At 33.1% G+C, this 12,314-nt stretch overlaps 1 protein-coding gene across 8 annotated transcripts in view; it reads left to right on the top strand.

Annotated features, from left to right (window-relative positions):
* Positions 1 to 12,314, top strand: part of FER (FER tyrosine kinase) — a 513,195-nt gene that overhangs the window by 87,342 nt on the left and 413,539 nt on the right. For 7 of the 8 annotated variants that reach the window (XR_013764376.1, XR_013764377.1, XM_079143515.1 and 4 more), the window contains exon 3: positions 1,422 to 1,688. Coding sequence is in view for 6 of the 8 variants with exons in the window: in XM_079143515.1 (XP_078999641.1) it covers positions 1,482 to 1,688 (207 nt within the window). In the remaining 2 variants the exon portion in view is untranslated. Of the gene's footprint in view, positions 1 to 585; positions 699 to 1,421; positions 1,689 to 12,314 lie in introns of all 8 variants that reach the window. The other variant, XM_079143517.1, reaches the window with a different exon arrangement.

Genomic DNA, 12,314 nt, shown 5'->3' with positions numbered 1-12,314 from the left:
TTCGATTATAGGTGTCTGAGTGCTACAAATTACTATCTCATTGTAGTTTTGATTTGCATTTTTTAATGACTAATTTTATGGAATGTCTTTTCATGTGCTTTTAGGACATTGTACGTTTTCTTTGGTAAAATCAAAGATCCTTTGTTCCTTTTCATTGGTTTGTCTTTTTATTATTAATTTAAAGGATTTTCTACATATTTCAGGTAAAGTCCTTTATCAAATATATGATTTGCAAACATTTTTGTGCATTCTTTTTTTTCCCCACTTTCTTGATGGTGTGCTTTGAAGCACAGAAGTTTTTAATTTTGATGAAATCCAATTTATGTATATTTATTTTGGTGTGTTTTGTTGTTGAATCTAAGAAATGATTGCCTAAGCCAAGGTTATGAAAATTTATACTTATATTTTCTTTTAAGTGCTTTATAGTTTTAGTTCTGAAATTTAGATCTGTGGTCCATTTAGAGGTAATTTTTATATATGTTTCATCCCCCCCCCCCCCGTGGAAATCTAGTTGTCCCAGGACCCTCTGTTTAGGGGATTTTTTGATCTTATTGAATAGACTCATAGAAAATCATTTTTCCTTAGGTGTGAAGATTTATCAGGGCCCACTATTCCATTGATCTCTATGGCTGGCCATATGTCCATATCATACTATCTTGATTACCGAAGCGTCTTAGAAAGTTTTGAAATCAGAAAACGTGAGTCTTACAACTTTGTTCTTTTTTTTTCCCCAAAACATTTTTTGTAATTATTCTGTTTCCCTTATTTATCATTTGTATTTAGTATTACCTTGTCTATTTGGCAGAAATAGTGACTGAGATATCAATATGGATTATATTAAGTTTATAGTTTCAATGAGGGAGATTTGTTTTCTTAACAATATTAACTTCTTTAAAAAAATCTTTGAACATGAGTCATTTTATGTAGATCTTTGACATTTTCTTTCAACAATGTTTTGTGGTTCTATAGTTTTAAGAGAATAAGTTTTGCATTTAGAAAATTATTTCTAAGTGTTTAATTTTTTATGCTGTTGTAAATAGTGTTTTTTCATTTTATTTTTGACTTGTCACTGGTATACATACATATAAGTGATTTTTGAATATTGATCTTATATCTTATAATATTATTAAACTCATTTATTAGTTCTACTTTTTTGCCACATTCCTTAGGTTCTGTAAATAATATGATGTCATCTGCAAATAAAATGTTTTTTTTCTTCCTTTCTAATCCAAATTTTTAAAATTTTATTTATGTAATGGTCAGTTTAGTGGACATCCTCATCTTGTTTCTGATGTTTGGGAGAAAGCATTCAGTTGTGGTGATTTTTTTTTTTTTTTTTTAATTACTACAAACGGGCCATAACTTGCTTTGAAGACTCTTCCTTTTGATTTAACACTTTTTTCTTATGTTTACTTACACAGGTATGTGCTGATTAGAAGGCTCACTTGTGCAACGTGGAGGATAAACAGTGCCTTACAAAAATGGGGTTTGGGAGTGACCTGAAGAACTCACATGAAGCTGTGTTAAAGCTGCAAGACTGGGAATTACGATTGCTGGAAACAGTGAAGAAATTTATGGCTCTGAGGATAAAAAGTGATAAAGAATATGCATCGACTTTACAGAACCTCTGTAATCAAGTTGATAAGGAGAGTACTGTCCAAATGAATCATGTCAGCAATGTGTCCAAGGTAAGAAGAAGAAGAATTTCATCATTTGTTATTTGTGGCATCACAGTTGTCCTTAAAGCAAATAGATCACACTATTGAATGAGCATATCCAAGTCACTTGCAGTGTTCTAAGTTTTCTCTGAATATTATTTTAGCTGCATCCCAGAAATTTTACATTTTACTTTAATTTCCTTTTTGTTCAGAATATGCCTTATTATTATTTTTTTTTTTTGACTCACGTTCTTTCAAAGTCTTATTTAATTTACAAGTATTTGTTTTCTCTGGATACCTTTTTGTTATTGAGTTTGAATTTAGTACCACGATTTTCCAAGAGCCTATTTTGAATAACTTGAATGCTTTAACTTTGTGAATATTTGCTTCTGGCCTAGAATATGATCTGTTTTGGCAATTGTTTCATGTGCTGTTGTTAAAATACGTATTCTGTGTTGTTGTTTGTAGTATTCCATAGATGGCAAGAGGTCAAGATGAATCCTAGTTGTGTTCAGTTCTTTTATTTCTGGTTTAGTCAGGGTTTTCCAGAGAAACAGAATCAATGGGTTATATATTTACATAGATGAATAACACAGGATTTATCGTGGAGGTCTAGAAGTCCCACAGGCTGGAGAACCAGGAAAGCTGGTGATGTTGGAAGGTCTGTGAATCAGGGGAGCTGGTAACACTCAATCTAAGGCCAAAGACTCAAGAACCTTTGGAGACACTGGTAGCTGAGTACAAAGGCTCCAAAACCTGGAGTTCAGACGTCAAGGGCATAGGCGAATGTACATCTCAGCTCCAGAAGAGTAGTGAATTTGCCTTTTCTCCTCTTTTTTGTTCTAGTTCACTCTGTATGAATGTGCCTGCTCACATTGGTGGTGACTGTGATTTTTAGTCAGTCGACTGATTCAAATGCTGATCTCTTCCAGAGCCACCCTCCTAGACCCAGAAATAATGCTTGACCAGCTATTTGAGTGTCCTTTTTTGACCCAAATTGACACAAAAAATTAACTTCCAGTTTCTTTATTCAGTGTTGTCCATCTGTTCCACCAATTATTGAGAAGGGGTGAATTTTGAAATTCCTGATTATAATTATGAATTTGTTTCTACTTACACTTTAATCAGTCTTAGTTTAATTTTGAATCTCTGTAATTTTGTGCTAAAGTTTAGAATTATGTCTTTTGTGAAATAAGTTTATTAGGTGAAAAATGTTTAGGATTTTAAGGTTTTCCTTGTAAACTGACTTCCTTTATTCTTGTGAAATTAACTTGATTTCTGGTAATATTCTTTGCTGTAAAATCTACTCTGATATTACTATAATAACTTAAACTTTCTTTTGGTTAATATTAGGATGGTATGTCTTTTTATCATATTTGGTTGCTATAAAGTAGATTCTTCTAAGTAGCTACTTTGTTCCTTAATATGACAATCTCTGTCATTTAATTGTGTTTAGACTGTTTTCACGTAAAGTGATTATTGATATGATTAGGTTTAAATTTATCTTGGTTCTATCTGCTTTTTCTTTCCTGTTACTTTCCTTTTTCTCCCCTTCTTTTGGATTTAAAAAAAAAATTTAAATTTAAATTAAATTTATTTTTCTTTTCTTTCTTTTTTTTTTTTTCAGTGCTGGGGATTGAACCCAGGGCTTTGTGCTTGCAAGGCAAGCACTCTACCAACTGAGCTATCTCCCCAGCCCCTTAAATTTATTTTTAACTGAAAAATCCCCACAAAAATTATACTTTACATGTAGGGATGGACTGATGGCTCAGTGGTTGAGTACTTGCCCAGCTTATGTGAGACACTGAGTTCAATTCTTAGCACCACATATAAAAAAATATAAATAAATGATAAATAAATAAAATAAAGGTCCATCAACAACTAAAAAATAATTTTAAAAAATTTAGGTGTATTGTGTGATGTTTTGATACATTTATACTTTGTATAATATTTAAATCAGGTTAAAAATATCTATTTCCTCATTTATTTCCTTATAGTGAAAACATTTGAAGTCCTTTCTTCTAGCTTTTTGAAATCTATAGTACATTATAGTTATCTATAGTCACTCAATTGTGCAATAGCACACCAGAACTCTATTCCTGTCTAGCTATAACTTAGTAGCCATTGATCCACCTTTTCCCATTCCTTCCTCCCTTGCACTCTCCCCAGTCTCTACTTTTACTCTCAGCTTTTCTGATTTCACCTAAGAGTGAGTTCATGCAGTACTCGTGCCTGGCTTTTTTTCACTTAGCATAATTATCTCCAGTGCTATCCATGTTGTCACAAAAGACAGGATTTCCTTTTTATGACTGAATAGTATTCCATGTGTATATGTACCACATTTTCTTTATCCATTCATCAGTTGGTAGACACTTAGGTTGTTCCACCTCTTGACTATTGTGAATAGTGCTGCAGTGAATGTGGGAGTGCAGGTATCTCTTCAACATACTGATTTCATTTGCCTTGGATATAAGCTCAGTGGAGGAATTGCTGGATCATATGGTGGTTCCATTTCTAAGTTTTGAGGAACCTCTGTGCTGTTTTCTGTAATGTCTATACAAACCTACTTTTCCAGCAACAGCATGCAATGTTGCTTTCTATCCACATCCTTACCAGCCACTTCTTTTGTCTTTTTGACAATAGCCATTCTGACTGCTATTAGGTGATACTGTGGTTTTTATTTATGTTCCCCTAGCAATTAGTGATGTTGAGCATTTTTTCATACGCTTAAGGTCATTACCCATTTTTTTTTTTTTTTTTTTTTTTGTGCTGGGGATTGAACCCAGGGCCTTGTGAAGGCAAGCACTCTACCAACTGAGCTATCTTCCCAGCCCGTCATTACCCATTTTTAAACCAGGATTTTGTTTTGTTGTTATTGAGTTTTTTGAGTTCCTGACATAATCTGGAGATTTATTCCTTGTCTGATGTGTAGTTTACAGTTTTTTTATTCCCTTCTGTCAACTGTCTTCATTCTGTTGATTGTTTCCTTTTCTGTGCAGAAGTTTGTCAATTTTTGATTTTGTTTTCTGTGCTTTTGGGATCTTATCCAAAAAATCCTTACCCTTTCCAATGTCCTGAAACATTTCTCTTATGTTTTCTTCTAGTAGTTCCCTGGTATTATGCCTTACATTTAAGTCTTCAATCCATTTTGAGATGATTTGTCTAAATGGTAGGGGTCTAGTTTCATTCTTCTTCATGTGGCTATCCAATTTCTCTAGCACCATTTACTGAAGAGACTGTCCTTTTCTACTATGTGTTCTTAAAATCTTTGTTGAAAATCAGTGGGCTATTGATGTTTGGATTTACTTCTAAGGTCTCTATTCTCTTCCATTAGTCTGTGTTGTCTATTTTCATGCCAAGACCATGCTGTTTTAATTACAACAGCTTTCAAGTATATTTTGAAGTCAGGTTGTGTAATGCCTCCTTTTGTTTATTTTGCTCACGATTGCTTGGTCTGTTTGGGTCTTTTGTAGTTACAAATCTCAGAATTGTTTTTCTAGTTTTATAAAGAATGCCATTGATATTTTGATGGGGATTTCACTGAATCTTTTTTTTTTTTAATTATTTTTATCTCCTTTGTTATATTGTTACCTCTACATTTTTCATGTTGGCAGTTACTTTAGTGTTTATGGTATGTATCTCTTAATGCAAGTCTGTGTTGTACTAGGTAGACCTCAGCTATAATAATATCTTTGCATCAGTATTATTTCCATTGTCCTTTGTGCTTTTATTGTCATACCTTTCAGTTCTATATTATAAGTCTCACAATACAGTATTGTTATTGCTTTTAATAGTTGTTACCTTTTGAATAATTTAAATAAAAATATAAATCTTTATATGTACTTAGTTACCATTTGTGTTTCTTTGTGTATATCCAGTTTTTTTCCTGGTATCATTTTGTTTTTGCTTGAAGGACTTCAACTTTTCTTATAGTGTAGGTCTGCTGGTAATGGATTTTTTTCAGGTTTTGAACTTGTAAAAATATGTTGTTTTAGTTTTTGAAAATAATTTTTTTTTTTTTTTTTTTTTTTGGGTCACTGGGGGTTGAACCCAGGGCTTGTGAGGCAAACTCTCTACCAACTAGCTATATCCCCAGCTTCTGAAAACAATTTTTACCATGTATAGAAATCTAGTATATTTTTTCAATACTTTAAAGATGTTGCTATATTGTCATCTTGCATTATTTCTGGAAAACTTGCATCTAATATTTTTCCTCTCTGGCTATGCCTAAGACTTTTTTCATTGATACTGCTTTTAAGCAATTTATTTCAGCTTCATGTTTCTTCATGCTTCTTGTGCTGTGGATTTGTTAACTTTCTTAGACTTTGGCTAAATTGACTTCAGAAAAATTTCAGGTATTATTAAAGATTTTTGTTTTATTTTTTCTTATTTTCCTCTTGGGGATCTCTAATTACATGTATATTTGGCTGTTTAAAGTTGTTCCACAGTTTGCTGATGCTGTGTTATTTATTTTTCTGTCTTCTTTCAGTGTTCCATTGTGTTTAGTTTTATTGTTGTCTCTTTCACTTGACTAATCTTATTTTTGTTCAGTATCTCATTTGTTGTTAATTCTACCTGGTGTATTTTTCATCTCAAAACATTTTGTGTCTCTAGTTTCCTTTCAAAACCTTATTAGTAAGTTTAACTTTGTCCCTTTTGACTCCTCTTCTTAAAGCAGAGTCACTCTCTCCCACACTTCTCTTCTGCCTGCCTCATTTCCTGTCCTACCAATATTTAAATTTAAATTCTGCCAATGGACCATTCCTTCATCTTTTTGTCCTTGCCAACACTTACCTCTTTCTTTTTCCCCATGTCTGTTCTTTAAGGTGGAGGAATGGAGAGACTAACCAGAAGCAAGTAGTTGAGCCATTTCTTTGTTAAAGATGAGCAAATCATATACATCACCAGATATTCAATTTGAATCTTTTTAAAAATATTTTTCATATCCCTACTCAATATGTTTATTATTTCCTCTAGTTACTTGAATATATCAGGCATAGTCATAGTCCTTGCCTTCCTTCATCTGCATTACTTGTGAATCAGTTTTAATTGATTGTTTTTTCCTTATTTTGAGTTGCATTTTCTGCATCTGTGTGCTTGATAATCTTTTATTTTGATGCCTGTCAGGCATTATTAATTTTATTTTGTAGGTACTGTATATTTTTGTATTTCTTTAAATATCCTAGAATTTTATTTTGGGATATAGTTATGTTATTTGGAGACAGTTTACTCTTCTTGGTCCTTGCTTTTATCAGGAGGCAGGTGTAATCTCAGGTGTATTTTTCTCCTCTGCTGAAGCAAGATCATATTTAGTTTTCAAAAATGTCCCTTACATTGAACCCTGGCTCTTGGGATGTGATGTGATTCTTGAACCTATGTGTGCTCTGGACTTTTCCCTGTAATCTTTTTGGGTGGTTATTTTCTAGGTGTTAAGTGGTTTGCTCGTACCTTTGAGCTTGTTATTTACCTAAATAATTAAGGGGAAGTCTTTGTAGATCTCCTGAGTTTTCTTTGTGCACATATCTCCTCTGTAAAAACTCTGTCCTTGTCCCTTCTCCAGGGCTCTGACTGCTTTGGTGTCTCTGTGTTCTGAACTTCTTCTCCCTCTATTTGACTCTTCCTTCCTATGTGTGGCCTGGTCATTTTCTCCACTCTGTAAACTGGAATAATCTTATGTCACAGATCATTTATTTTAATCTCTCAGGGATCATTGTCTTTCATTTATTGATGCTTGATTTTCGTGTTTTTATTTTAAAAAATTAAAACTTCCACAGAGTTTCAAGAATAAAACAAAGACCTCTTCTATGTTTTTTGCTTGATTCATCAGTTGTTAACATTTTATCATTCTTGTTCTATTAACAATATAAATACATATTAGTATTTTCAATGTCAATATGTATTAGTATTTTTTCTGAATCATTTATGAATTAGTTGAAGGTGTCATGGGTCTTTATTCCTAAATATCTGTGCATGTATTTTCCAAGAACCTGTCAACCGTATAATGATCAATTTACAGGAATTTAGCATTGTTACATTTTATAAAAAAATACATTCCATATCTCACTTTTGTCAACTGTCCCACTAATGTCTTTTTTTGGCAACATTTTTTCAAGGTTTAATACAGAACTACCCATCTCATTTAGCTTTTGTGCCTCCTCAGTGTCTAATATAGAACACAAACAATGAGAAATCACACCCTGTGATTTTGTTATTTTTGTTTAACTGAAAGTTATTTTGAAGTGTGTACATTTCATCTTTAATCCTGAGGGCATGGTTTTGTGTGGTTTTAGTTTCCTTTTTGTTTTGGAGGATATTGGGAAATGGAGACCTTTCCATTTATTATTCTATTAATAAACAAATTTATTTGTTTACAATAAAAATAAATTAAATTACGCCTGTCTAAATACAGTCAACTCTATTTTAAAATAACACAGTGATACAGGTAATCTTCAAATAACAACTTATATGAAGGCAGATATTGACTTACCTTTTAAACACAAATGACATGGAAATATTAGCAATACTTATACCACGGGAGAATAAAAAGGAATGAAAATTGCTTTCCAGAGGATCAAACTTAACTGTTTATTAGTCAAGCAATATACATATACTATAACTGTTTAGTAGTTGTACACTATTTATATACTAAAGTTTCAACAGTATATATATATATAAGGCAGTAATACTCAAGTTTTGCTGCAGAGTCAGCTCTGGTACAACATTTGATTTGAAAAAATGAATTTGTTCCTGAACAATATTAAGGAACAATTTGGTCTTTATGTGAATTTTCCTCTTGTGTGAAACTGGAGGAAGTATTGGGTAAATGCAGAAAACTACCCAGCTGAACCAAGCTGCTTAGGAATACATTTTAGGCACATCCTTCAGTTCTTTATTGACTGCCTTTGTTTACTCCTTTGTCATGAGTTGCAGCTTTTTGTTCAATTACAGATAATTCTTTCTACCATTTTACAGTGACCTGTAAGTTATAACCCTTCTAAAACTGACTTTGATGAGCAAAATTCAGGTCTTTTCAAGTTAAAGTGCTATGTTTGTTGTAGTTGTTATATATTTCTTAATCAAAGTAAGTGTGAAACCATGCAAAGTTTTTATTAAGTTTCTCTTTTTTTAATCCATCCCTGATTAATGTCTTTAGTGTGATGCCTCTAATCCTATTTTTCCATAAGCTCTGGAACTCTTAGAGTATGATTTTGCATAACTCAGTGATTACAAGGGACACAAATGTTTGTTACAGCAGAACTTGTACATTGGAATTACCTGGGGACCTTTAAAATATTGATGCTTAGAATCCTATCAAAAACCTATTAAATCACAATCTCTGGTACTAGCTCAAGTATTTGTATTTTAAGAGGTTCTGCTTTTTCTTTTTAAGGTGGTGCTGGGGACTAGAACCCAGGATCATTATGCATGCTAGGCAAGCACTCTACCAACTGAGCTACATCCCCAGCTCCAAGATTGGTTCTCTAAAAGACTCCCAGTTGTTTCTTATTGCAGCCAGAGTTGTAGGGGAAGCTTTGAAGAAAATGCAGAACGAGAGGCTCTTATGGTTGAGGAATATCTGAGGTTTCCTTTGTACTTGTAATCAAACTTTTGAAAACCTTAGTTTTGGGGAAATTTAATGAGTGTTTTCTGAATTTCTATATTCCATAAGAACGCAGAGACTCCAACATTCTTTTTATGTTAGGCAAACTCAGAATAAAAGCTGTTTCTTCAGAAAACCATTAATTTCCAGTTATTGTGTACTGAAAAAAACTATGTATTTTTTGTGGAGTTTTAATGCTGCTTTAAAAGAATTTAAGGAAGAACAGTGAAAATAAGTTTTTGGAGGATATATTCTCTTGGAAAAAGTTATTTATGACAGCTATTATGTAGGTATTTTTCAAGCTGGAGTCATCTTGTTGATTATTTTCTGTGTTTTGCTGTAATTATAGCTTCAGTAGTAGTTTGTTCTTTTCCTCCATGTCCCAGAATAAGTATGTTTTGGTATAATGAGCACAGAGCACTTAAATTACTACCTGTTTATGGAATACTGATTCACCTCACCACACATCTGTTAGTTCAAAGGTAGAAGGCAAGAAAGGACATGATGTACTTTTCTAAATGATATGTATTTCCCCCTATATATAACTTTTCATTTTTCAAAATTTGAGTTTGGAGTTTATGTTTTTATGTCATGTTAGTATAACAGGTACTATTGATTTCTGTTGGTTTCCTAAATGTAAAATAGTCACTTTAAGATTTATGTTAATTATTGTATAAACCTGAGATGATATTTAGTGTATGTGACTGATATAATATATATAATATTTTCATATTATAAATATTATTTTCTCTATATAGGTTTATTTTGGAGTGGGGAGATAGGGGAGAAGAAAATTTCTCCAAATTGAATCTTTTTTTTTTTTTTTTTTTGAAATAAGTGATACATTTATTTCTGGGAAACATTTTATTTTTGGTCACAAAAAAGCAGCATCAAAAAATCACATTTAATACCTTAGAAAAACTTTGGAAATCATTTCACATAAAACTCAGAATTCTGAAAAGTGTTTCTTATAAATCTCAAACCAGTAATTTTGTTAACCTGGGCCATAGGAAAATGTATGCTATGTTTTAGAGTGGTCCTATTTCTAATTATCCAGTGTATTATTGGGGTTGGTTACTTAAGAAGATTATTTACTCTTAATTGTTTTGTTTATGGAGATTTGAGGGGGAAACCATTATTTTAGGTAGAAATCCAATTACAATGACAGTTCTCTTTCATTTTTTATTATTTATATATTTATGGTACTGGGGATAAAACTGAGGGCCTTGCACATGCTAGCAAGCATTCTACCACTGAGCTATATCACCAACCTTCATTCTCATTTTTATAGCTTCTAACAGAGCATGTCATGTCAAGAATGACATTAATACTGGCCCAAGACATCTTCACTTAGGTGTACTCATGCTACAAAGTAGGTGGCTCAAAGAGAGCAAATAATGTTTCCCTTTAGCTTTTAGCCTCTAGTCTGATGATAAAGCACTAAATTGAAGATTTAAGCACTAAATTAAAAATTAAAGATGTCTATAAAAGATGACTGTACCAATTCAAATGGTACTCTAATCAGTTTAGTTTAGATAGTTACTCTTAAAGCAGTCCTTAGATAAAGAGCCTTCAGGTTTCCATTCTTTTGTATTCTCCAAGAATCACCTTCTATCAGGTCTAGCACATTAAAAATATATTTGTGTTTGCATCTGAATTCTTCCACTGGTTAACTATGTGACCTTGAACAGATTATTTAATCTCTCTGACCTCCAGTTTCCATATTTATAAGATGAAGGTACTTGCTTCATCATGTTGGTGTAAGGAGGAAACAAGAAAAACCCTGTGAGTTGGCAGGAGGTTGATAGTATTAAATAGCAGGAGCAGAGGGTCATTTAGGAAAGTGTGGTTAGCTTTAAAGGGGGTGAGGTTAGAAAGAAGTAATGAGACCATCAACTCCACCTCTTGGTTCTTTATGACATAGGATGTGACAGAATAAAACAGCATTTATTTGATAGAGCTTCAGAGAACTGGGTTGTCCTGAATATATCACCTGGTTCGTGTTTTCTGGGAGTAAATACAGTGTTCTAATTTTCGTCTGTCCAGAAATTATTTGAGGGGTTAAAAAAAAAAATTAGGGCAGTAGATGAAATGGTTGGTTGGGATGGAAGAGGAAAGAGAAGGCTTTGCTTTTTAAAGAAATGTTTAGCCAATCAGGGAGAATTTGGAGATAGAGGAAAAGGAGTGTTGACAACAGAAAAATGTCTTTAGTACAGGGAAAGGATATGGGATGTAGCAGGGTGGAGAGCAGGAGTATCACACAGAAGCTAGAGGAAAGGAAATAGACACCTCCCAGGATCTTAACTGTAATTCATTATTTTTTTAAAAAATTTCTAAGTAGTACAGTCTTATATTAACAAAGATCCTCTAGAGCTGGATGATCAAAGAAGTCTTCTCTGGACATAAGCCATAAAATTCCAGGAGTTTTGAGGATAACACTAAGGAGGGAAGTAGTGAAAGAGAGAGAGAGATCACAGGGTGCTTCTGGAAGGAACTATGAAGGTCTTTGATTCAGCTTCACTTGAGGTTAGATGATTTGCTTCTGAAGGATAAAGATGACTCTGGCCAGTTTTCTTACTGGTATTGTTCTTCCTTAGAAGAATAAGAAGATAACCTTTAAGTTCAAGAACAAAAGTAATTCTGGAGTACTGGGTCTAGGAAGCTGGAAGAAAAGTATTGGAAAAAGAAAACATTGATTTTTTTTTTTTTTTAACAGTCTGATCTGTGTTTAGATATTTAAACTTGCTCTTTTTGCAGGGGTTGGGGGAGTAACTAGGGATTGAATTTAGTGGTGCCTAACCACTGAGCCATGTCCTGACCTTTTTATTTTTTATTTTGAGACAGAGTCCCACTAGCTTGCTTAGGGCCTCACCAAGTTGCTGAGGCTGGCCTCAAACTTGTGATCCTCCTGTGTCAGCTTCCTGAGTCACTGGGATTACAGACATGCATCACCAACTTAAACTTATTCTTTTTAAAAGCAATATAATATCCTGATGGCTCTCTTCTGAGATTGGGCAATGACAAAGTGAATACAGCTCAGCCTATTTGATATGAGT

This window comes from Sciurus vulgaris, assembly GCF_902686455.1.
Source record: "Sciurus vulgaris genome assembly, chromosome: 6".
NCBI classification, from domain to species: domain Eukaryota; kingdom Metazoa; phylum Chordata; class Mammalia; order Rodentia; family Sciuridae; genus Sciurus; species Sciurus vulgaris.
This window is presented reverse-complemented; position numbering and strand designations above follow the sequence as displayed.